This window comes from Crinia signifera, chromosome 5 (assembly GCF_055691185.1).
Source record: "Crinia signifera chromosome 5, ASM5569118v1, whole genome shotgun sequence".
NCBI lineage: Eukaryota > Metazoa > Chordata > Amphibia > Anura > Myobatrachidae > Crinia > Crinia signifera.
The window spans coordinates 156582089-156607384 of record NC_139221.1 but is presented as its reverse complement, the minus strand read 5'-3'; the positions used below and the strand labels follow the sequence as shown (position 1 = coordinate 156607384).

General features: G+C 43.4%; 1 protein-coding gene across 2 annotated transcripts in view; it reads right to left on the bottom strand.

Moving 5' to 3' along the window:
- Nucleotides 1–25296, bottom strand: part of TRIP13 (thyroid hormone receptor interactor 13) — a 60513-nt gene that overhangs the window by 33966 nt on the left and 1251 nt on the right. For both annotated transcript variants that reach the window (XM_083188155.1, XM_083188154.1), the window contains exons 2-5: nucleotides 21162–21287; nucleotides 15256–15421; nucleotides 11592–11721; nucleotides 1062–1117 (exon numbers count right to left, since the gene is read on the bottom strand). In XM_083188155.1, the coding sequence (XP_083044281.1) occupies nucleotides 1062–1117; nucleotides 11592–11721; nucleotides 15256–15421; nucleotides 21162–21253 (444 nt within the window). In that variant the 5' untranslated portion in view covers nucleotides 21254–21287. The remainder of the gene's footprint in view (nucleotides 1–1061; nucleotides 1118–11591; nucleotides 11722–15255; nucleotides 15422–21161; nucleotides 21288–25296) is intronic.

Below are 25296 nucleotides of genomic sequence, written 5' to 3'. Positions count from 1 at the left end.
TTTTGAATGATCTTCAGGGTCCCAAGACTCCTAGTTGCTGGTGCCGAATAACCTGTGGAGTAACTTTACCTGGAGTGGACATTGAGAGCCACGATCATGTCTGCTGCAGGTGTCTGTATAAGTCTTTTACTTGTGCAGTGCTGAGTGATTGTGCTCCTGATTTTGGGACGCAACCCTTCATGGTTGCGTACAAATGTACCCCAATTGTTGCACGTCGCTGCACTTACAGACAGATCACAGGATCAACCCCCTAGAACAGCGGTTCTCAAACTATGGGTCCTGACCCCAAAGTGGGTCGCAACCATCTCTGCATGGGGTCACATGTTACTGACCATCAGGCTGATGACTTTTCTAATGTCAGTGATTCAAGGAGTCTGAAAATCTGTTGAATGGTCTGTCATTTTTTTACGCATTCCATCATTATGTGCCTCTACAATGCTGCCATGCATGTGCTGTCTGCTGACTACACATGTGATGTGATGACCTTCTGCAGTCACTTGCCTGACGGGGGCCCAGAGAACTTGACTGATGGGGTTCCAAAGAGAACAGTTTGAGGACTCCCGCCCTAGAATATTCTGCTGCATGTTGTCATTGCTTGCCAATTTTAGCAGACAATACAAGCTTTGCTGGTCACACAATAAATATTACTGAGAAAAAAAAAAAAAGATTCAAAATTACAGTGTAGCCCAAAAATGACTGATATCGGATATTGGGCTTTGTTGGGAAATTGGTAACTGGCCCTGCTAGATGTGATCCGGCTATTTGAACACCAATGCCAATTTGTCAAGATGTCTGTATGTAGCTAGCTTTGGTTTTAGAAGCAGAACTGTAAAGCTGAAGCCAACTTTGAGAAATCCTAGTTACTTGGGTATAGAAGTAAATCTTCACCCTTTAAAGAACTGACAAATGTAATGACATGGTTAATTACAAGATGATTAACTTATCAGCTGTGAGCATCTGGTGTTCTGCAACACTAATGTATATTCCATGTCCAAAGTGCCATCACAGCAACATTACCTTGTTACCATACAATATGCATGTTATACATAAACTAAACTCACATTTGATTTTACTTCACTGTCATATATCAAGCTCTCCCACAATCCATGAAAATCCACTGAAACAGAAAAAAGTACTTCAATTTATCACGTTTGTCCATTATAATTTGTAAATGTAGATGGCAAAACACAAAACATTTCATTATTCCATTCATTGAACATTGTACATAATGGTGGGTAACTTCTGTAAGGCAGATTCAATATCTAGCACTTATATTACAGATGCATGTAAACAGAGCTCTGACACTGACTTGGGTTAATTTAAACTAAACTTTAACTCTTTATATTATTATACAGAAAGGGTAGTCAGGCGCTCACCTGATGTGTGTAGATGGTATTAATTAATGGATGCGTATGCAAGATGTAAAGAAAAGGCGTTTATTGTGACAATAACAGTACCAATAAGTGGGGTTACACACAAAGAGGGTGTGGATGCTCTGAGAGAGAGTCCACACCCCCGCCACATTCAATTAACTAGTATCACCTCAGGCCCCCAGAAGCACTGAACGCACCACCTCAGTGTATGGGACATAAACCACAGGATGGTTAAAAGGGTTCTGCTGATTCCCTCATTCCCCATAGGGGCCCATACACACCATCACCCATCAACATATCCCCTACAGCAGGGGTGGCCAAACCTGTCCTCAAGATCTACCAACAGTGCACGTTTTCCAGGCAACCTGTGGATCTATAGTAGGAATGAATGCAGCTGGTTTGAAAAGGTGACAGTTAGTAATGACTGCAGCTGGGAACCAGCTAGGTAACCTGGAAAACGTGGACCGTTGGTAGATCTCGAGGACCGGTTTGGCCACCCCTGCCCCTACAGCATTGAGACATAAACTGCAGGAGGTTTATGGTAAAAAGGGTTCTGCTGACACCCTCATTCCCCTCCAGGGCTCATTGCCATTGACTTTTAACACCCTGACCCCAAAAGGTCACGGACTCTCTCTCAGAGCATCCACACCCTCCTTGTGTGTACCCCCACTTATTGGTACTGTTATTGTCACAATAAACACCTTTTCTTTACATATTGCATACACATCCATTAATTAATACCATCTACATACATCAGGTGAGTGCCTGACTACCCTTTCTGTATAGTGCACTTGAATGAGCTTAGACCACTCAAGTCGAGCAGCTCCCGCAAACACAGTGATCTTAGCGCCATACCCAAACCCCTTTTCTTTATATTATTAGATAGTTTATTGAATTGTGGTAATTTAAGCCACGTGTCAGCTTCTGATCTTGTTTATGTCCAAAATTTAAACTACTGGGACGTGTAGTTCCACAACAGCTGGAGGGCCATGATTTTGACAATAATGATGTATGCCGATGTTAAGCTTGCTTCGTAACTAGTAGGTGAAATTATCCAATTCCTATTACAGCAACTCATTTGGGAAACATTGCTATGGTGAGTCTGAGGAGCAGGCACTAAGTAGTTAATTATTGAAGCAGAAACTCCTCCCCTTCCTCCAAAGCTCTTCCATTTTCTATTCGTGCCTGCAGAAGAGGCACAAAAGTATTGAGGCTTCAGGTTTTTATGCATTTTCTTCCTAGTACTTTTTCCTCTGTAACTTAGACAACTTAATACCCTAATGGGAAAAGGCAGTATGGGGGTCTGGGCACTAGATGGGGGTCACCAACTAGTAGCCCCAAGCAACCCCTGGCTGTTACGAACAGCATTTTGCTGCTCAAGCACACAAATACTGATTATAAAACGATCAATGGCAATATACTAAATTGTTATCTACCATTGGTGGTTTGTGTCACCTTGCCATATATGGTAAAGTACGGATTCTTACCCGTTAATACGCTTTCCTCTACTCCACCATGGCAGCTGTACTATGGGTTTTCCCCCTCATTAGGTAGATCTGGAAAGGAAAAAAAGACACAACACTGCCCCTATATAAGGACCGCCCCTACAGAGGCTCAGTGTCTTAATTATCAGCGAGTATGTACTCTTTATACAAATAACTTAAATTAACATCATATATTGCGTCATATATCCCAAGGGAGGGAATAATGCTGCCATGGTGGAGTAGAGGAAAGCGTATTAACGGGTAAGAATCCGTACTTTCCTCTACCTCCCCATGGCAGCTGTACTATGGGTAATACCATAGCAGTGTAGAATAAAAATTTGGGTGGGGCCGAATAAGAAAGTCATACCTTATACCAAGTAGGTTGTAGTCACCTACATGTATGTCCCTCTGAATTAACGTTCATCCCCTTATTTGGGGTTTTTTGTTTTTTTTTATATTACTGCGCTCAGTATCTTCCTGCCCAGTTTCGCATCACTGGAGGACTCGATATCCAAACTGTAGTGTCTAGAGAAGGTGTGGGCTGATGCCCAGCAGGCTGCTTTACATAGTTCCTCTAGAGATGCTGCTCCCTTCCTGGCCCAGGAAGACCCTACTGCTCTAGTGGAATGAGCTTTTAGGCTTTGTGGGACCTCCTTGTTGTTCAGCTTGTATGCTTCTGCTATACATGTCTTGATCCATCTAGCGATGGTTGCTTTTGAGGCTCCGAGTCCTTTATTCTTGCCTTCTGTCACAATGAAGAGCCTTTTTGTTTTCCTCCAGTTCTCAACCCTTTGCAAGTAAATGGTTAGCGCTCTTTTAACATCTAGTTTGTGTAGTCTTCGCTCTTTCTCGTTAGCTGGTTTTGCGCAAAAGGACGGTAGTACTATGTCTTGGTTGATGTGGAAAGATGAAACTACCTTGGGCAGGAAGTGAGGATTTGTCCTTAGGACTACTTTGTTTTCATAAAAGTTCAGGAACGGCTCTTCTGCCCAAAGGGCCTGCAGCTCCGACACCCTTCTTGTGGATGTTACTGCCACCAGAAACGCTACTTTGGTTGTTAACCATTTGACTGGTACCTCTTCCAGAGGCTCGAAGGGGCTCTCGGTTAACGCATTTAGCACTAGATTTAGGTCCCATGGTGTAGTTGGGCTACGGAATTCTGGCCTTATCCTCTTGGATGCTTGTATGAATCTTTGTACATACTTGTCCTCTGCAATTTTCCTGTCTAGTATGGCGCCCAGTGCGGACACCTGGACTTTTAGTGTACTAACAGATAGCTTTTTGTCTAAGCCGGACTGGAGGAAGTCCAGTACTGTTGGTATGGCTCTGTGATTTTTCTTCTGGATTAAACAGAATTGTGTGTATGTCTTCCATATTCTGTAATATGTGCCTGATGTTGAGCTTTTCCTGGCCTTTAACAGAGTTCTTACCACTTTAGCTGAGAAGCCCTTGTTTACCAGGGTTCTGGTTTCAGTAACCATGCCGCTAGGTTCCAATCTCTGGGTTGGCGCTGTGTATATCTTCCCTGCCATAGTAGATCTTCTTGGTCTGGCAGTTTCCATGGCCCTGCTACTGCCATCCTGATCAGTTTCTGGAACCAGGCTCTCCTTGGCCATGTGGGCACGACGATTATTACCGTTGCCTTTTCCCTCTGAATTTTGTTCAGTATCCTTGATATGACCGGAAAGGGTGGGAAAACGTACATCAGGCCTTGCTCCCAGTGACACGTCAGTGCGTCCGTGTTCCAGGCTCCTTTTTCCCAGTGTCTGGATACGAACTTCTCCACCTTCCTGTTGTCTCTGGTCGCCATGAGATCTATCTTTGGATACCCCCATCTCATAGCTATCTCTTCGAATATTCCTTGGGATAATTCCCACTCCCCTGGCTTTATCTGCCTCCTGCTTAGGGCATCTGCTTGCTGGTTCTTTCGTCCCGCTATGAATACTGCTGAGAGGCTGCTCGTCCAGGCTTCCGCCCAGTTCAGCACCAGTGTTGCTGCTGCCATCATCGGTCTGCTCCTTGTACCTCCCTGCTTGTTGAGGTATGCTACTACAACCGCGTTGTCTGTCCTGATCATTATGTCTCTCTGGTACAGTTGTTGTTGGAAGTGCCGACACGCCTCCCTCACTGCATTCATTTCTCTGATGTTCGAATGAAGTGTACTTTCTTGTCTTGACCACTCTCCTTGGGCAGCTGCCCCTTCGCATACTGCCCCCCAGCCTGACATGCTGGCATCGGTTGTCAGTAACACTTGCTGTCCTGTGGTGAAAGACTTCCCTTGTCCTAGTCTTCCTCTGGTCATCCACCAGAGCAAATCTTGTTTGGCTCCTTTTGATATTATAATTCTTTGTGTGGTCCGCTTGCTGTCCCCGTCCCACTGAGACAGAAAGCAGTTTTGTATGCCTCTTGTGTGAAGCCTTGCCCAATTTACAGCGTCTGACGCTGCCGACATTAGGCCCAGTAGTCTTAGGCAGTCTGCAGAGCTGACTGTTCTTTTTACCAAGAAGTAGTTTATCTCTTGTTTTATCTTTGTTATTCTCTCCCGAGTTAGTATCGCCTTCATTGTTCTTGAGTCTATAATGACCCCCAGGTATTTTACCGCTGTCGTGGGCTGAAGCTGGCTTTTGTCTAGGTTTATAATCCAGCCATGCTCTTGCAGAAAGTCCATAACTCTGTGAGTGTGGTTTACTGCTTGCTCCTCTGACCGTGCCATCACCAACAGGTCGTCCAAGTATGCCCATACTGTGACGCCTTCCTCTCTTAGCTTCGCTACCAGTACTACTAGGATTTTGGTGAATGTCCTTGGGGAGGTTGACAGGCCGAATGGCAGAGCCGTGAACTGGTAGGTTACGCCTGATATACGGAATCTTAAGAATTTCTGATGTCCTGGATAGATGGGTATGTGGAGATAGGCGTCTCTGAGGTCTATAGTGGTCAAGAACGCGTTTCTCTTTATATCTGGGAGTATCGTCCTGAGAGACTCCATCTTGAACTTTTTTGCCACTACGTATGCATTCAGTCTTCTCAGGTCCAGTATAGTCCTGAATCCTCCCGATTGTTTTTTGACCACGAAAAACCTCGATTGCCATCCTATCATCTCTTGTCCTTTGGGGACCTCCACCACTACTCCTTGTGCTATCATGTTTTTCAGGCTTTGCTTTAGTGCCAGCCTTTCTTCCCTGTCTTTTGGTATGGGTGAGTCTTCCAGCCATACTCCAGGGTCTTGTACAAATTCTATTTTGTATCCTAGTGATACTGCTTCCATCACCCACTTGTCTTTTGTAGATTGGGCCCAAACTGAATGAAATTTCTTCAGTCTGCCCCCTACCTTTTGCTTGGCGTCATTGTGTTTGTCTGTATCCAAACCTTCCGTCTCTGCCCCTTTGGCCACGAAAGGAGCTTCTTCCGCCGGACCAGGGTCTTCTGTACCCCCTGCCTGGCCTGTATGTTCTTGCCTCCTTGAAGTCTTGGAACTGGGATCTTTGCGATCTATTTGGTGTTTTCTTAAACCCTCTGTCCTGAGGAAGCCACACCGACTTTCCCCCCCGAGGTTTTTGAGATGATGTCGTCCAAGTTCTTCCCGAATAAGTAATCACCTTGGAACGGGAGTGCAACCAGTTTGTTTTTGGACTGGGCATCCGCCGACCATGATTTGAGCCACAGTGCCCTCCTGGTTACTGCAGTACTTGCGTTTGATCTGGCTGCCAGTCTGACCGCATCTAATGATGCATCACAGATAAATTCGACGGCAATTTGCACGTTCTGTATAATTTTAAGGAGTTCTGACCTTTTCACTCCGTCCAGTAAGTCGGACTCCAGGTCCTGGCACCAGGATCTCAATACCCTCGAGGTCACTGCTATCGCCGAGGATGATTTTATGGAGGCCCCGGACGTAATGTGCTGCTTACGCAGGCTCATCTCCATCTTTCTTTCCATTGCGTCTTTAAACGCATTGGCGTCTTCAAGAGGCAGAGTGGTTTTCCTTGCCAGCCTGGCAATGGCTGAGTCCACTTTGGGAGCCGTCTCCCACTTCTTTACTTGCTCCGTGTCGAAGGGGTACATTTTATTAACCCTAATTGGCACAGCTATTTTCTTGTCTGGGTTAGCCCACTCTTCTTCCACTATGTCTAGTAGTGGTTTAGATAGGGGAAAAGACTTGGGTTTTTTCTTTTTATCCTTGAAAAGGAGGTCTTGTAACTTCCCTTCCTCTTGTGGATCCTCAATGCTGAGAGATTTGTTTATTAGGATAAGTAAGTTATTAAGGAGATCTGGATTAAAATCCAGCTCCATTTTCTCTTGCGTCACCTCCCCTTCTTCCACTTCTTCCTGAGGGTCAATGGCGAGGCCTTCCCCTGGGTCAGAGTCCTCTGAAGTTGGTTCCCTGGGTCTTTTATGTGACCCCTTCTTCAGATCCTCCTTTGTCACAAAGGTGTCTGCTAGGGAGGTTTTTAGCATGGCGACCAAGTCCGCCATTTGCTCCGGCCTCATTATGGGGGCTTTTCTACAGTTATCACACACCATGCCCTTGCATTTATCTGGCAGGGTAGCATCACACACCGAGCATTTGGCCACATGTAGTTTTTTATGCTTTTGTTTAAACTCCATTTTCTCCTTGCTTGATTCTGACCTGTAAGCACATAAGTCCTCCCTTAAATGGCTGTCCATTTACATGAATCTACTTGCATTTTCCTCCTGGCTTACCCCGATTTTGCTTGCTGCTTTTTATCATCCTCCATAACTGCATAAAACACTGTAGCACAGATATAGTAATCAGTAATCGCCAGATAGTAAGTGCAGTATAGCGCTCCGTTAGCAAGCTAACAGTGGAGCCTTACCCGGTGTCCGTCTGGTTACAGGGATTCTCAGCAGCGTTCCCTGTCAGCTGCGGCGCCCTTTTAAGTGCTGGCGTCCCTCTCTGCAGCGATGCACAGCCTGGCGCTCCTTGATGACGTCAGACGCCCCATAAGCGTCTCCGTGCGCGCGCGCGCGCGCGCGCCCTCTTATCCTTACTGACGTCAGACGCCGCGCCTGACCTCGTCCCCAGCGCCTCCTGCTCCGGAGTTTGGAGAGGGGAACGCCGCACAGGATGGCGCTCGCTCCCTGTTTGAGGATACCGCGTTCCAGGCACGCCTGCAGGTATCTCTTGCGGGAATTGACATCCATAACCCCCAGCCACATTTAGCGGTGGGGTTCACCAGACAGGTGTCCCAACTACTCTGGGTAGCGGGTAGCCTTCCATTGCCTAAACCCCTGACTGCACTAGGCAGCGGGGAAGGTAGCAGCAGTGTGGGGTAAGCCTCCTCTACCTGGAAAGGAAAAAAAGACACTGAGCCTCTGTAGGGGCGGTCCTTATATAGGGGCAGTGTTGTATCTTTTTTTCCTTTCCAGATCTACCTAATGAGGGGGAAAACCCATAGTACAGCTGCCATGGGGAGGTAGAGGAAAGATAGGTATGCCAATACCTAGTTTGGCATTATTATTTTGGCCCTCTCATAGCAGTCAGAGGGACATAAGCTCCTCCTTATTGGTTGGATGTTGTCACACGCCAGATTCTTCTGTTTGTAGCAGTGCCAGAGGCTGAGCAGTGTGGTACAGCTTTCTCTGTATTTAGTGAGTGAAGGCTACTAGATTGTGTATGTTTTTGCAACACTCTCCTGTATGATCTGTGCTTTCACAGTATGCCTGATGAGGGAAATCTCCCTCCAAAATCTAAGCAGGGCTACACATTTTGGGCCCCATTTAGAATTAATTTTAACACAAAATTTGCAGTGGACTGTGAGCAAAAAAGCACCGCAAAGACAAGAAAAAACCATTCGGTGCAAAATCTCAAATGCATCACATGATGATGTATTCCTAAAAACCGAACCATTGGCACAGATGGAAAAACTGTCCAGTATTAGGGCTTCCACTAATCTCCTCAGAGACACCCCCCCCCCACCCCCAAATAATGGCTGGGCACACCTGCATTTTCACAAACACACCAAGTTTCCACCCCTAAACGTCAGATCCTTTCAGTCAGACTACAACATTGTGCGCATGGATAGAAATTCACTATCTGTTCCTGCATAAAGTAATCGGTGTACATGCACAATCTACCCATAAATGGCTAAATTCACAAATTCTCTGATTAGCGATCAATTCTGAGTTAAGTCCTTGGTACATTACTCGCTTGCTCAAATGTTCTTCCAAACTCCACCAAGGTAGCAAAGAGGAGGAGCACCTCTGTACACCTTTCATTAATGAGAATCCATATAGGGATGTGTTAACGGCCTGAACAAAAGTAATGCCTCAACACAGATAATTCAGACATTCTAAGACAGGAATGGGGAACCTTGGGCCCTCCAGCTGTTGTTGAACTACACATCCCAGCATGCCCTGCTACAGTTTTGCTATTTGGCCATGCTAAATCTGTTGCAGGGCATGCTGGAATGTGTAGTTCAACAACAGCTGGAGGGCCAAAGGTTCCCCATCCCTGTTTTAAACTGTGGTGGACAACTTGAAAACAGACTTTCATCTATGTAGCCCAGACATACTTGAATGTGATTTTACTCCTTTAAGGTATCTCAGCTAGATCCATTTTGGGCAGGTGGACAAATTGGCTATGCTCTTGCCAAGCGTATATAGTCTAAAGGTGCCCATACACTAGTAAGATTTATCTTCAGATCTGGCTGGTTGGAACAAAAACATGGTTATGGATGAGAGCAAATGACAGTTGACCATGATCCATAACCATGTTTTTGTTCCAACCAGCCAGATCTGAAGATAAATCTTACTAGTGTATGGGCACCTTAAGGCATCGGAGGCAGTCCCTTTTGTGGGAGAGTCTTTGTTTGGCTCAAAACTTGAACATATTATTTCTTAGGTGACAGGAGGTATCTATTGGTCATCTTGTCTAAAACCAATACTCCATGGTTTAAGCCATTCTGTTTTGCGATTTCCAACACCCTCCCCTTTAAAGCTTGCTTTCAAAAACCTTATAAGTAGCAGAGGTTTCACAAGATTTCTTGTACTCACCATAAAATCTGTTCTTTCCTGTTCCCTCCCTGGTTGTGAGTGTTTTTCTATTTCTTTTTTGTTTGTGTTGTTTCCACTTATGTAGGTTGTTTTGCTTTTAGCTTTTATTAAAAATAACTGAAGAGTGTAAACAGTGGGAAAGTTTAAGCTTCGGTATAGTTCCCTATTTAGTGGCTACTCCTCAGCCTCTCATTTCAAACTCATCCCAAAAGTGTTTCCCAGATGAATTGTTATGATTTGATTTTATGGGGAGTACAACAAAAAAAAAAGGTCCCCTTTTTGTGGTTGTGGACGGGAAGAAAACCTGGTCTGGATCTTTCACATTACTTTCATGTGAAAAGATGCTGTCCCTGCCACAATATTAAGGGGAAATTAATTTAGCCTGGTTAAGTTAACAGGGATGAAAATGTGGTAGCCTCTGGAATGAACTCCAGGGGGGTTTCAATTAGAGACCCCTTTTCTTTTCTTGTCAAATAAGTTAAGCTGTTATCGAGTGTTAAACCAGGCTCTGGGATACGTTCCTTGCCAGATGGGCTTGGGAGACTATATAAACAGGCTGTTTATCAGGAATATATTTTGGGTCTGCTCAGACTCTAAACAAAATCCATATTAAGTGCAGCGTGCAGACTGCCTCAGTGATAACTGAATAGCCCCAGGGGATCAATTAGTTTGCTGTAAATAACCATGCCATTCTTAATCCCCCCCCCCCCCTTACAGACCTTGTATTTAAAAGTATTGGTATAGAACAGGGACCGGCAACTGGCGGACCGCGGTCCATCTCCGGACCACAGAAGCCAGATGTCCGGACCGCCCACTGATTGTAGAAATGACAGGGGAAGTGAGACGTCATGACGTCCCCTTCCCCTGACGAGCTGACACGGCGCCCCACGTGAGCAGGGGCTCACGCCGCGCCTCATATGAGCAGGGGCTGACGCGCACAGATAGGAGGAGAACGATCGGCGCCACGTTTTGAGGCTGCAACAGCTCTGAGTCTACAAGCGGTGGCAGGAAGTCCCAGCGGGAGCTGTGACAGCATGAGCACCTGTTCAGAGTAGTTGTGGCAGCAGGGAACAGCCGGGATCGTGATAGCCAACTCCCAGTAAGATTTAATAAAGGATGGGAGAATTGATTTTTTTTAACTGATGCTATGCAGTCGGAGGGGAATGGGGAGGGGGAGGGGCGTCTCAGGTGAATGGGATGGAGTTTTGTGCATATATACACACACACACACGCAGTTATGTCCCAGCACTCCAAATGATCCCTCCAGGTGTAGTATAATGCTCTGGTGCCATCCGTGGGTAAATGTACCCCAAATAGAACAACAAATGTCAGCGGCACTCTCCAGACTTGAATAGCAGAACAACTTTATTCCAACATGTTTCGGGGTAGGTACCCTGATGACGGGGTACCTACCCCGAAACATGTTGGAATAAAGTTGTTCTGCTATTCAAGTCTGGAGAGTGCCGCTGACATTTGTTATGTGTGTGTGTGTTTTTTTTTGTCCTGGACCTCGATCAAAATATTTAAAAATATACGGACTCCGTTAAAAATTACTTGCCTACCCCTGGTATAGAATATAGTGAAAATAAATTGTACATTTACATGAACATATATAACACTTACAAATTGGGCTCTTCATGCATCCTGCAATTTGTGAAATTTAACTAGAAATATATAGAGGACTGGGGGGGTGTCAGGGAGAGGGAGAAAAAATACTCACTGGCAGGCAGAAGCCAATGGTTAGCTGCTACAATCTCCTCATTCCCTTCTTCCAAATTCTCTGAACTTGGTCCTTCCTCATTTAATTGAAAAATATGTACAAATACGTTGCACTTGCTGAGATCAATCGGCTGAAATACAAAAATAAATTCAATGAATTAATGTATGTATATGTAATTAAAATAACACACATGTAATGCAAAAATTTGCAATTTTAAAAGTATTAAAGCTTCACTTTTGGATGACCCCTTGTCTGTGGAGCAGGAGGTGGTCTCAAAATTCTCCATCTCCTGCTTGGTTAAGAATGTCCCACCACTGACATTATTTTTTTGCATGTAAATGTACCATCTGCACTTTTCAGCCTTGAATAATTTTCTATCCCCATCTACTCATTTATTGATAGATCATCCAAATTACTTTATGGGGTAAATCCAATTAAGTAATAATTGTGTCATTTTTTTGTGGCTTAAAAACACACAATGTTGAAACCAGTTGAAAAATCAGGTACTGACTAAAAGCGTGGATTGGTAAATTTGCCGTTCTACGTGTTTCCGACTACTTTTGGTCGAATTTGTAGGCTCTCTTGACCACTTTTTGCCCATGCTGAAATACACCTCAATAGCTGTGTACACAGGATTCGATTTTTCCCTGTTCTCGATTCAATTTTGCTTATAGAAGCAAAATCGAATCCACATCGAATGGTTTTTAGGACACTTTCGATCTGCATTAGATTCGGTGCATGCTCCCGTTTTCTCAAAATCGAAAACAAAAATAGACTGTGCAGCCAAGGAAATATCGAATTCGATCCAGTAAATCAAATGTGTACAATGTACCATGAATGTAAAGCGAAATAGATATGTAATCCAAAAGTAAAGAGCTACTGCCAAATTGAATGGGAAGATGTAATGCCAGATCTAATAGAAAATTGAATCTAACATCGAATCTAAAGCAAAACAAAGTGTGTGTGCATAGCTAATGTCTGGAAGTTTCATAACCTGCCCCAAATTGGATTGACACCTATGTACTTTTGTTTCATTAAAACATGGGTCTTCAAACTGCGAACCCTCCAGATGTTGTGAAACTAAAAATCCCAGCATGCCTTGCCACAGTTTTGCTATAAGGGAGTGTTAAAATTGTGGCAAGGCATGCTGGGATCTGTAGGTCCACAGTTTGAAGACCCATGCTTTAAAATTTCCTTGGGTATTGTAAAACTTTGGGATCCAGGAGACAAAAAGTATTAAGGCTAAATACTAATAAACCTGAGTACCTAAACCAATTTGGCTTAGTTTTTAAATAGAATTAAAAGAACAAACAATAAAATGGGTAAACTATATATATACAAAAAAAAATAATAATAAAAAAAAAAATCTAAAAAAGAAAACTGGTTCAGAAAAACTATTTATTCAGGTTTATTACCAACTGCACTGTATTTCTAGACATGCCTAGTATTTAAAAACAGTTCACAGTACTGTATTGCCATAACCAACTGTTTTAGCACTTCTATACTGCTTTCACATTGCAGAAATGGGTAATGACACGGTATTCTTAAATGGGACTTTAAAACGGGTCAGAGCCTTGAGACCTTTCACATTGCAGGTGAAAACAGTTTTAAAAATCATTTAATACCATTCAAACATTCAACCCGTTTAACCCCCAAGGGACACGTTTCAAGCCATTGAAATAGAGCTGTTCAAACTGCCCAAAAAACGGCTTTAAAACGTGTAGGACTCTGTTTTTTAACCGTGTTGAAATACCGGTTAACTTTAACTGGTAAATCAACTCTGGCACTTTCACATTGCAGCCTTAAACGTTTTAAAATGGAAAAAAAACGGCAATATACCGTTTAAAAAGTGCGATGTGAAAGGGGTATTATTATGTAGCAATATAGATTTGTTAAGCGTTTCCATTTTTAGAGAAGACAATTGTGGACCAGCATATTAAATGAACATTTCAGCTAAATTGTGCAGCTTTGCACACCGAAAGCAAATTTCTGAAAGCATAAGTCCTTGTGTTCGAGTGAGCATGGAGGACTAACTACCGTACATACAGAACAGAAACTAATAGTATTTCATATATGTAGCGCAGAGAAGGAGCCATACAGGTGGAGTATCCTTTATTCAAATATCCATTATCCAAATTATTCTGAAAACCATACAGTGCAGAAAGTGAGAAAAAAAAACATTTCTTGCTAAAAACCTACTGGGGACATCTGTAACAGCACTACTGAGGATATGATAAGTAACTGGCACTACTGAGGATATGATAAGTAACTGGCACTACTGAGGACGTCTGTAACAGCACTACTTAGGACATGATATGTAACTGGTACTACTGGCGACGTCTGTAACAGCACTACTGAGGATATGATATGTAACTGACACTACTGAGGACGTCTGTAACAGCACTACTTAGGACATGATATGTAACTGGTACTAAATATCTGCAAGAAAATGACTGGTTGGCATTCAAATTCAGTACCTGAGATAGTACACAAACTTTGTTTAATGTGTTGAAACCTTGTTTTATGCACAAAAAATATATTTGTATATTTCATGTGTTTATCCAACATAAATGCAAGATACCTCATTGAAATATTAAAATATTCTGAAATAGAGAATAATCGGTTATTCAAAATTCTTCTGGTCCCGAGCAGTTTGGATAAGAGATACTCAACCTGTACTATTAAGCTTATGATGCAGCCATATATTTGTTGGATTGTTACAGATATTTGCCGAGACTGTAGTTATCACCACAAACATGGTCTGGTGGCTATTCAGATGCACCAAAATGGTCTGGATTATGGGCCATTATAGGAGAGATTTGTATACACAGACTGTTAATTGCTCATATTCGAGGCCATACTCAAAATCTGCACCTGCCAAAAGTTGAGGGTGCCTCTGATGGTGGTGTCTAAAGAAACAGCATTACAGTGACTTAAAGTACACCTAAAAGACCTTGCATGGTTAGTCGCCATTTGGTCATGAAGGGGAGGACTGTTACTATAAGCATATAATCGCAGACTTTTATTATTATAAATTTTATTTATAAGGTGCCACAAGTGTTTCGCAGCGCCGTACAAAGGTACAGTACAGGCAGACAAAACTTGGCATAACATTGAATAAATAACAAAAATAGAGTACAAATAAAGAGCGCCACAGTTCAGGACTCAATCAACATACTATAAAGAGGCTTGAGGCCAATGATGGAGAGAGAGGAGTGTGCGGATGAAGATGGTTACTGAGTGTTTGAGTATAGGAGAGCTGTGAGTGAAGCGTGAAGAGAAGAGGGCTTTGACAACAGGAGGGAAGAGGGCCCTGCTCGGAGGAGCTTACAGATTACAAGAGGTGCAAGCAAGTGGGTGGTAGCTAGATAGCAGGATGTAAACAGGCAAGGGGTCGGAGAACCAGCTAGTTTATGCAGTGGAATGGTACGCTTTGATGAATAGGTGAGTTTTCAGTGCCCGTTTGAAGACTTGACTATAACAAAAGACTATAATGCTGTCACAGTAGAATATGTCTTGTATGCAGTAATTAACAGTAGAATAATTAAACTTCAATAAGCAAAATCTAATGTACAGCAGAAAAGGAGAGAGCGGTTCATAAATGGAATATGCCACTATTTCCTTTGCATTATAGATAACTGCATGAAGCAGAAGAATGCCTTACCTGTCTGTCTTTCAGCTTTAACTCTGTATCTACAATAGCCATGGAACTCACATGTTTCAATAAAAAGAGGTCATCAAATTCTGTCCAGGTATAATCGCCAAATACAACATTATGTCTATTTAATAACTGCATAACATGAATCCTTACATCTTCACTTTTTGCAGTGCTACAATTTAAAGGCACAAAAAAAAACAAGCAAACATTAATAAAAAAAAAGACAAAAACAATACAAACTAAAACAAATCTTAAAAAAAAAAAAAAGGAACCCCTCAAGCCCTTAATGGTGTGTACACACGGTGAAGATATGCCATGCTATGTGAGTCCCGATGCGATCAGATCGTATCAGGACTCGCATCGCACGGCATGCATGCAGAGGGACAATTTTGACTATATAGTGCAGATCTGCACTATATAGTCAATGCAGCCAAGACTATAGGTGCGTACCCACGGTACGATTTATGTTCCGTAAGATATCATATACAATTCCCCAGAAAAGTCCTGGTGGTTAAAAAGCTTAAGATTTGTGCTTAAAATAAGGTACGATGTGCATAAGATATAACAAACGATCTGACGTCACAGCTATACTACACTATACTATCTTATGCTTTCTAGACAAAATTGGGTTGCATGTTCACCCGATCAGCTCCCTCCCAGACGACCGGCGGGAGCGCGCATCGTACGTCGGATAGTGCATACACACGGTAAGATATAGTGCACTATCTAGCATGCTATTCGAAACTGGCTAGATAGTGTGCTAGATTGTGCACTATATCTTACCGTGGGTACGCAGCTTATCTGTCTTGCGATAGGTGAACGCGCATCGGGATCACAAGGGTTAAAACCCTTGCGATTTGCTTGTGGTGCCGACACAATGTTGAGTATATCGTCAACATCGGAAGGCATATCTTAGGCCTGGTACACACCAGAACGATCCTGATTGTTAGTAGATCGTTAGCAGATTGTGTGATGGTCTGTTGGAGCACACAATCTGCTAACGATCTGCATCCAATCTGATCCCAATCCGATCTGAGTCTGTATCCAGTTGAATGGTTCTTTTACAGATCCTACCTGCAGCAGGTAGGATCTGTAAAACGACCAAACGACAGCAGGGATGCGCATCGGATCGGAATTGGACCTAAACATGCCCAATCTACATACAATCTGCATCCAATCGGTCGGAATTGGATCCAGATTGATGGAATTGAGCCCTAATCGTTCGGGTGTGTACCCCCCTTACCGTGTGTACACACTATAAAAGTCAGGCATGTCCAAACTATGGCCCTCCAGCTGTTGTGAAACTACAAGTCCCATCATGCCTTGCCACAGTTTTGCCATTAGGGAATGCTAAATCTATGGCAAGGCATGATGGGATGTGTAGTTTCACAACAGCTGAGGGCCACAGATTGGATATGCCTGCCTAAGTGAAGTAATTAGTTTGCTATAGATAGCAGGAAATCTCATAGCTAACCTGCATTTAAAAAACCATGAACAGAATTACACATTGAATTTGCTTGAACTCAGAGTTCTCATCAGTGGAGGGCTTCCTTTAGGTTTGTAAGCAAAGCAATTAACTATTGGCCAAATTTAGACTGATCGCTGCAGTGAAAATTTGAAGAGGAATGTGATGAGGAAATACGGTCGGATTGTCGACCCAACTTAGGTCGACAGTCAACAAGGTCTAGGACATGGATGAATGTCGACAGGTGTCTAGGTCGACATGGTTTTAGGTCAAAATGCGTTCGGTCGACATGGGGTTTTTTCACTGTTCTTTGAGCCGACAGGCCCTACCATCCACACTAGGGCATGGTGGGAGAATAAAATAGTGTGCCTAGCGCAGTGAGGCACCGTGCCCAAAGCATTGGGAGCAAAGCAAGGGGCTGCTGTTGACTTCCAACTGTGTCCATGTTAACTGTGTCAAAATTCAGGTAAAAAAACACAGTAAAAAAAAAACATGTCGACCTGACCCAGGTCGACCTAGACCCCCGTCGACCCAACAGAGTCGACCTAATGACTGTACGATCCACACCCGTGATGAGATAGCCACCGCCCAGAGTGAAATCTTGCCCTGTGCAAGTCTACAAATGACTTGTGAAGGATCGCTGATCTGCAAATCGATTCCAACTCGCTCATCATTGAATGATTTTCCCCAGACTGTGCAAGCGTGAGTAACTGTAACCCTTCCACAACTCTGCAACAGACAGGAGAAAGGCTGATCCAGGCCAGAGCCAAAGTCCCTCCATAAAAGAGCCTGGGCATGTCTACGTTTTTAACTGGCACTATCAGAAAATGCCTTGTTACCTCTCCCCAAATGGTACCTACCTGTCAAACTGTGGGACTATTGCGAATAAATTCAATGCGGTTTTTGTTACTGTTTGGCCTTGCCATGCATGCTATAACCCGTACGCATGCGCAGTAGTCCGATAAATCGATAGGATTGCAAAATCACAGTGATCGGGTCTGGAACTAACCATGTTGCCATGCAATAGGAGCTAATATGGTTACACTTGTTTGTGCATGGTAAAATACCAACTGCTTTTGCATGTAGCCAACAAATGTTAGATAGCTTTATTTTTTACACTTGAACACACCAGGGGTGGCCAAACCGGTCCTCGAGATCTACCAACGATGCTGCATTCATTCCTACTATAGATCCACAGGTTGCCTGGAAAACATGCACTGTTGGTAGATCTTGAGGACAGGTTTGGCCACCCCTGCCATACACAAACCTGCAGTGCAACATGCAAAACAAATTTTGTGCGTGACTGAAGTTTTGCGCTACAAGCAGCTATAAATAGTCTCTGGAACTTGATAGGACCTACACCAAAAGGTCCTGAGGTTGTTTACAAATGGAAAAATAGGTTTTTAAGATCCAGAAACAGTTCACAGCGCTAACAAACTAAATCAAAAATAAAAATCGTGAAAAATAAAGTGAACAAAATCAATGTGCACAAATGTAAGATCAAAGGTACTTCCCTTTCATATGTTTCAATGGGAGGGAGGTAAGGGTATCGGTCCTTTGAAGAAATTCTTTTAAAGTGTTAGGTCCGTGTGTTTTCTTATTTTTCTCAAAACAAGCATGAAATGAAGAAAATGTACATTGTGTAAACAAATGAAATTCAACACAACTAAAGCATGAATAATAAAGTTCAAAAATGTTGGCAGAGGAATTGGTTTTCTCCTGATTTTTAGATTTTGTCACGAAGTTTACTTCAGGGGCGTACCTCTACTCACTTAAATATTATATATTGTAATCCCATAAAGGTATCTTTTCCAAAAGAACACAATTTTCTATCAGAAAGGATGAATAAGCGTACCCCCACTCACTGGTTACTCGGTGGGTTAAATCTCATCAGGGTATCTTTTGTGGGGGTTATCCCAAAACTTTATATATCAGATGAACGAATGTATATTTGGCGTACCCCCACTCACATCCAAGATGGTGGATAAAAGCACATCAAGGTATCTTTTATATATAATTTAGGATGGAAGTCTTAAAGAAGATGGCGTACCACACTCACGATGTTTTAGACTGGAGCCAGACGCATCAAGGTTTCTTTGTAGTTTCAAAAAGGGATCTTTTTATTTCCACAGAGAATCTCTCAATGTTGGTGTTGGTGACCCCAGAAAAACAAAGGAAAAAACGATGGATAGACTGAAAAATCTTTAATTTACAGAAAGTCCATAATTGGACTATAGATACGTACAATGCATATACATGTATACAAAAAAGATAAAAACGTTTAGATAAAATGAATTTTTTTTTTAAAAAAAAACGAGCAAAATGCAAAAAGGACCAGGTGACCCAAAGAGGCAACGCCGGGGCATCAACACATTCACAAATAGACAATCTATTTGTGAATGCGTTGATGCCCCGGCGTTGCCTCTTTGGGTCACCTGGTCCTTTTTGTATTTTGCTCGTTTTAAAAAAAAAAAAAATTTCATTTTATCTAAACGTTTTTATCTTTTTTGTATACATGTATATGCATTGTACGTATCTATAGTCCAATTATGGACTTTCTGTAAATTAAAGATTTTTCAGTCTATCCATCGTTTTTTCCTTTGTTTTTCTGGGGTCACCAACACCCACATTGAGAGATTCTCTGTGGAAATAAAAAGATCCCTTTTTGAAACTACAAAGAAACCTTGATGCGTCTGGCTCCAGTCTAAAACATCGTGAGTGTGGTACGCCATCTTCTTTAAGACTTCCATCCTAAATTATATATAAAAGATACCTTGATGTGCTTTTATCCACCATCTTGGATGTGAGTGGGGGTACGCCAAATATACATTCGTTCATCTGATATATAAAGTTTTGGGATAACCCCCACAAAAGATACCCTGATGAGATTTAACCCACCGAGTAACCAGTGAGTGGGGGTACGCTTATTCATCCTTTCTGATAGAAAATTGTGTTCTTTTGGAAAAGATACCTTTATGGGATTACAATATATAATATTTAAGTGAGTAGAGGTACGCCCCTGAAGTAAACTTCGTGACAAAATCTAAAAATCAGGAGAAAACCAATTCCTCTGCCAACATTTTTGAACTTTATTATTCATGCTTTAGTTGTGTTGAATTTCATTTGTTTACACAATGTACATTTTCTTCATTTCATGCGTGTTTTGAGAAAAATAAGAAAACACACGGACCTAACACTTTAAAAGAATTTCTTCAAAGGACCGATACCCTTACCTCCCTCCCATTGAAACATATGAAAGGGAAGTACCTTTGATCTTACATTTGTGCACATTGATTTTGTTCACTTTATTTTTCACGATTTTTATTTTTATTTTTGATTTTTTATTTAGTTTGTTAGCGCTGTGAACTGTTTCTGGATCTTAAAAACCTATTTTTGCAGTGCAACATGGTTTTGTTGAGTTGCGTGCTTTTTTGATTTATTTACAAACATAAATCAGGGGGTCTATTCAATTAAAAGTGAATTGGATTTGTAAGTGACATTGAGACGCTGGTAACAGCACCCCTAAATCAGCTTCCAATCCTTTAATTTTGCAGCCCAATAGTTATGAATATTAATATACACAATTTAGGGTTTACAGCAGTGGTTCCCAACCCTGGTCCTCAAGTACCCCCAACAGTGCACGTTTTCCAGGTCACCCGGCAGGTGCACAGATTATTCAGGCACATTTTAAAAGATCCACAGGTGGAGCTAATTATTTCACTGATTCTGTGTGGAGACCTGCAAAATGTGCACTGTTGGGGGTACTTGAGGACCAGGGTTGGGAACCACTTGTCTACAGTATAAAGGTCAAAGTAGAGCATTAAGTCACATCCATGGCCATTAATGGGACTGCTCAGAGTGTTTCAAGGCTACTATGTTATTATCTCTACTAACTGCTATGTGCAGCCAGGAATACATACGAAATCCCGGGCAGTGGGCCCGGTGCCTCGCTATGCTCGGCACACTAATTTATTACTAACTTTCTCCCTCCATGGGTGTCCACGACACCCATAGAGGGAGAAAGTGTCAGGATTTCGATGGTCGGGATTTTGAATGCATCCCGTGCAGCCATATTGTGCCTAATTCAGAGTAATTTGCTCCTATAACTAACTATATTGCAATGCAATTGGGTACTAATGCATTTAATTTCAGATATAATAGTGGCTGCTTTTGCATGTAGGAAACCCAAATTAGTTTTTGAACAGAAACTTTGAATTAATCAAAAACACACCTGTCCACCTGCAGTGAAACATTGTTTTGACAACGTAAATTTTTTTATCAAGTCATAACACTGAAATGCACACATGTACAACGATCCCAAGTATCACTCATTATGTACGTAGTACACAAGTTATACTCTGAAGTATGCAGATAAAACATAAGGGTATGTGTCTTAGGTCGAGAAGCATCATTTGTCCCTCCTTTACAAATATCGCATCTCACAGACCTATTTGATTTTTGATGAACTTCAACATGCACTGGAAGAGCATCGCTTAAAATAGGCAGAGCTTGTTTTAAATCCCCAGCTGCGTCATCCATCTTTCTGTGCTTTCTTGTACTAGGCTCTGGTTATCTTAAAAGAAAAGAAAAGATGTAAATGACATGATTAAAAGTAGACTTTCATCACAGCACTGGGGCTGCGACATAGATTCTGACCAAATACCCATATCACTAGTCTGTCAATCCCATTAAGTACACGTTACAAAAAAGTGTGAGGTAAATTTACTAAACTTGTAAAAATAAAGAGGTGATGTTGCCCATAACAACACATTAACACATAACCATCTAGTGTGCTGCATGCTACGCTACATCTCCGTTATCTGTGCTTGTAGCTGTGAGTACAGCTGTAAAAATACTGTCCACGGGATACAGTCATTAGGTATCCTAGGTCTACAAGCATTAGGTCGACATGGGGGTTTCCACTTTTTTTGTTTGAGCCGACAGGCGGTATTTCATGCCCTACTATCCACTAGGGCATGGGGAAAGAATAAAATAGTGTGCTGAGCATAGCAAAGCACCGTGCCCGAAGCATGGCGAATGCAGAGATCAAAGCGAGGGGACGCAGTGGTACGTTTCAGTGTCTGTGTCAACATTCGGGACAAAAAAAAAAAAAAGTGAAAACCATGTCGACCTTTTACCTTCCCTATGTCACCCTAATGACCCTGTCAACCTAATGCTTGTCGACCTAGTTGCTGTCTATCAAATGAGCCATATCTCTGTCCACTACAAAAAAAATCCAATTTCAAAAGACCTTTTCACATCGCATGGGCCGGGCTCGGGTTATTTGTGCGATGTGAAAGGGAGATATGGTGGCTGCTACAGGTAAGAGTTCAGAACACGGGGTACACTAACCTTTTAACCATCAGTCATTGGTTTTCAAGAACTGCTGTACAGATTTTGATGTGGCTTCCACCATTTGTCAAGGAAGGTTAGGGTGTATGAAGTACAGGTTGAGTATCCCGTATCCGAATATCCGTTATCCGAATTATTCCGAAAACCATACATTCCAGAAAGTGAATTTTTTGGTACTCTTTACCTAGAACGGCGCCCATCGCGGTGATCGCGACATCGCGGGCAGCACATAAACGGCCGCGACGCGATGCCCGCGATCACCGCGATTTTCCCATAGGGAACAATGTTAAAAAGCCTAATTGACCGCGATTTTGCATTCCATGCCTCAATGCCCGCGATTTTCCCATAGGAATCAATGTTAAATGGGCTACAGAGCCCAAATAGCCCCAATTAACCCTTAAATGTCCCCCCAATTTTTGTACGCCACCCCACAATCCACGCCATCCCGAAGCGTGGCGAGCGCAGCGAGCCCGCGAGGGGCGGCGGTACGCGTCCTCCGACCTTTTCATGCCCTACTATCCACGTCGGCGTGGAGTTGAGAATAGAATAGTGTGGCGAGCGCAGCGAGCCACCGAGCCCGAAGCGTGGCGAGCGCAGCGAGCCCCGCGAGGGGACGCGGATACCTTCACAGTTATACGCGTCCCCTCGCGGACTTCACAGGTGTCCGTGGCGATGCGGACACCTGTGAAGCCCGCGAAGGGACGCGTTTACCTGTGAAGGTATCCGCGTCCCCTCGCTGCGCTCGCCACGCTTCGGGCTCGGTGGCTCGCCACACTATTCTATTCTCAACTCCACGCCGACGTGGATAGTAGGGCATGAAAAGGTCGGAGGACGCGTACCGCTGCGCTCGCCACGCTTCGGGTTGGCGTGGATCGTGGGGTGGCGTACAAAAATTGGGGGGACATTTAAGGGTTAATTGGGGCTATTTGGGCTCTGTAGCCCATTTAACATTGATTCCTATGGGAAAATCGCGGGCATTGAGGCATTTTACAGTAAAATCGCGGTCAATCAGGCTTTTTAACATTGTTCCCTATGGGAAAATCGCGGTAATCGCGGGTACCCGATTTTGATGTACCCGCGATTTTTTACCCCCGACGCCCGCGATTCTGATCGCGGGCGCCGTTCTAGGTAAAGAGTACCAATTTTTTTTTTATTTTTTGCTAAAAACTCACTGGGGACATCTGTAACAGCACTACTGAGGACATGATATGTAACTGGCACTATATATGTACAAGAAAATGACTGCTTGGATTTCAAATTCAATATCTGAGATAGTACACAAATTTTGTTTCATGTTTTGAAACCTTGTTTTTTAAACAAATAAAATATATTTGTGTGCATTTCATGTGTTTGATGTGTTTATACAGCATAAATGCAAGATACTTCAAAATACATCATTGAAATATTCCAAAATACGGAATAATCCGTTATCCAAAATTCTCCTGGTCCCGAGCATTTTGGATATGGGATACTCAACCTGTATTAATCCATGACAAAAGAGAGCTGGGTAATGACTATTTAATAAAAATGACAATTTCAGTAAGCATGGTAGTGATCTACACCACGCACAATAAAAAAGATTGGTACTTCATAGAAGGCCTTAGGTGTCTGGAAATAAACAACTCATCCTTCATATATCTTCCTGTCTCCAACGCTCCTCCACCTGCTTCAATGAGTCATCAGCAATATAGGAAAGTCTTTACAATGGGCTATTTCACGTGCTCCGGCTCCTGCCGGGCGGCGAAACCCCGCACGGTAAAAAGCCGTGCTGCGCACCGTAGTTCAGTGGTTCCCAACCCTGGTCCTCAAGTACCCCCAACAGTGCACGTTTTCCAGGTCACCCGGCAGGTGCAATCATTATTCAGACACATTTGAAAAGATTCACAGGTGGAGCTAATTATAGCACTTGTGATTCTGTGTGGAGACCTGCAAAACTTGTACTGTTGGGGGTACTTGAGGACCAGGGTTGGGAACCACTGCGGTAGTTAATAATGGACAGAAATGTGTCCATTCACACGGGACGGCCACGGCCCGGTTGCAGCCGGATCCCACCACTGGAAGGGACGGCTGCCTGGCTGTGGCCATCCCTACCATTGTAAACTGCTGTGTGCGGCACGGCTTCCTGGCCGTGCGGGGTATCGCCGGCCGGCAGGAGCCGGAGTGTGTGAAATAGCCCTAAAAGTACCTCTGCCACTCCATGTTTACCTATCATTTCGATTCCCTCAACAAGCATGTCTCGGTCTCCACTCTCCATGAGTACGTTTATCTCCCATCTACACCTGCCTGTCCCATATGTACCTCTGTCCCCATTCCCATGAATGCCCCAGACCACTGCCTTAATTATGCACCTGCCTTATCTGTATTGTAGCAGAGAAATACATCAAGCCTCACCATAATAAACAAATGCTGCAATTGGTGGGTCTATGTGGAAGAGGCTGGGATAAAATGACAATTTACATGTTTAGCCTATTCCCCAAAGGTAAGGGGTGGGGTCCAGGTGCATGCGGGAGGGTTGCCGACCTTTTTGGAAGGGCAACCTAATTTTTCAGGGCCTCCCACCCATTCCTGGAGAGTAGTCAAGTATACTTTAGGAAGTACCACCATGGAAACCATTAGTTCTTACATTTGAATGGATTCTAGTATCTTATGAAGCCTACAGGCCTTTTGCCAGAAGTTCTTTATACAGTATTGTACTACTTTTGCATTCATTTAACCCCTTCACTGGTACTCCCGAGAATTTTCCAGGCTACGCCTTAATGCCCAGGCTGGCAAGCCCGGAAATTTCTCGGGATTGCCAGTGATTAGCGCTGCTGAGTTCATCGCTGCACCACCGGCTCACCCTGCGTCCCCGGCTGTTGCATTAGAGCCTGCAGCACCAGCTTATGACAAGCCAGGTCGCCGCATGTAGGGACAGGGCGCCGGGCAGCAGCTGATTGACGGTTCAGCGGTGCTTGCAGAATCCGGGGACACAGCGGTGGGGTTTTTTTTTTAGGGAGCGCTCGGCCAGTGGGGAGCACTCCCTTAAAAAAAAAAAAAACAACACACACCACTGAGGGGGTTAAAACAGGTTTCAGTATGAACGCATAGCTCAAGCTCATAACACGGGAACCCATCTGCCAACTTAACCATGGCGAGAGAATAGACCCCGCGAGGGTACATGATGTCCAGTCTGGCCTTCCGGGGTCTTGTCCGTGTCCGGTTTTTACTTAGTCCCAGCTCAGTCTATTAAA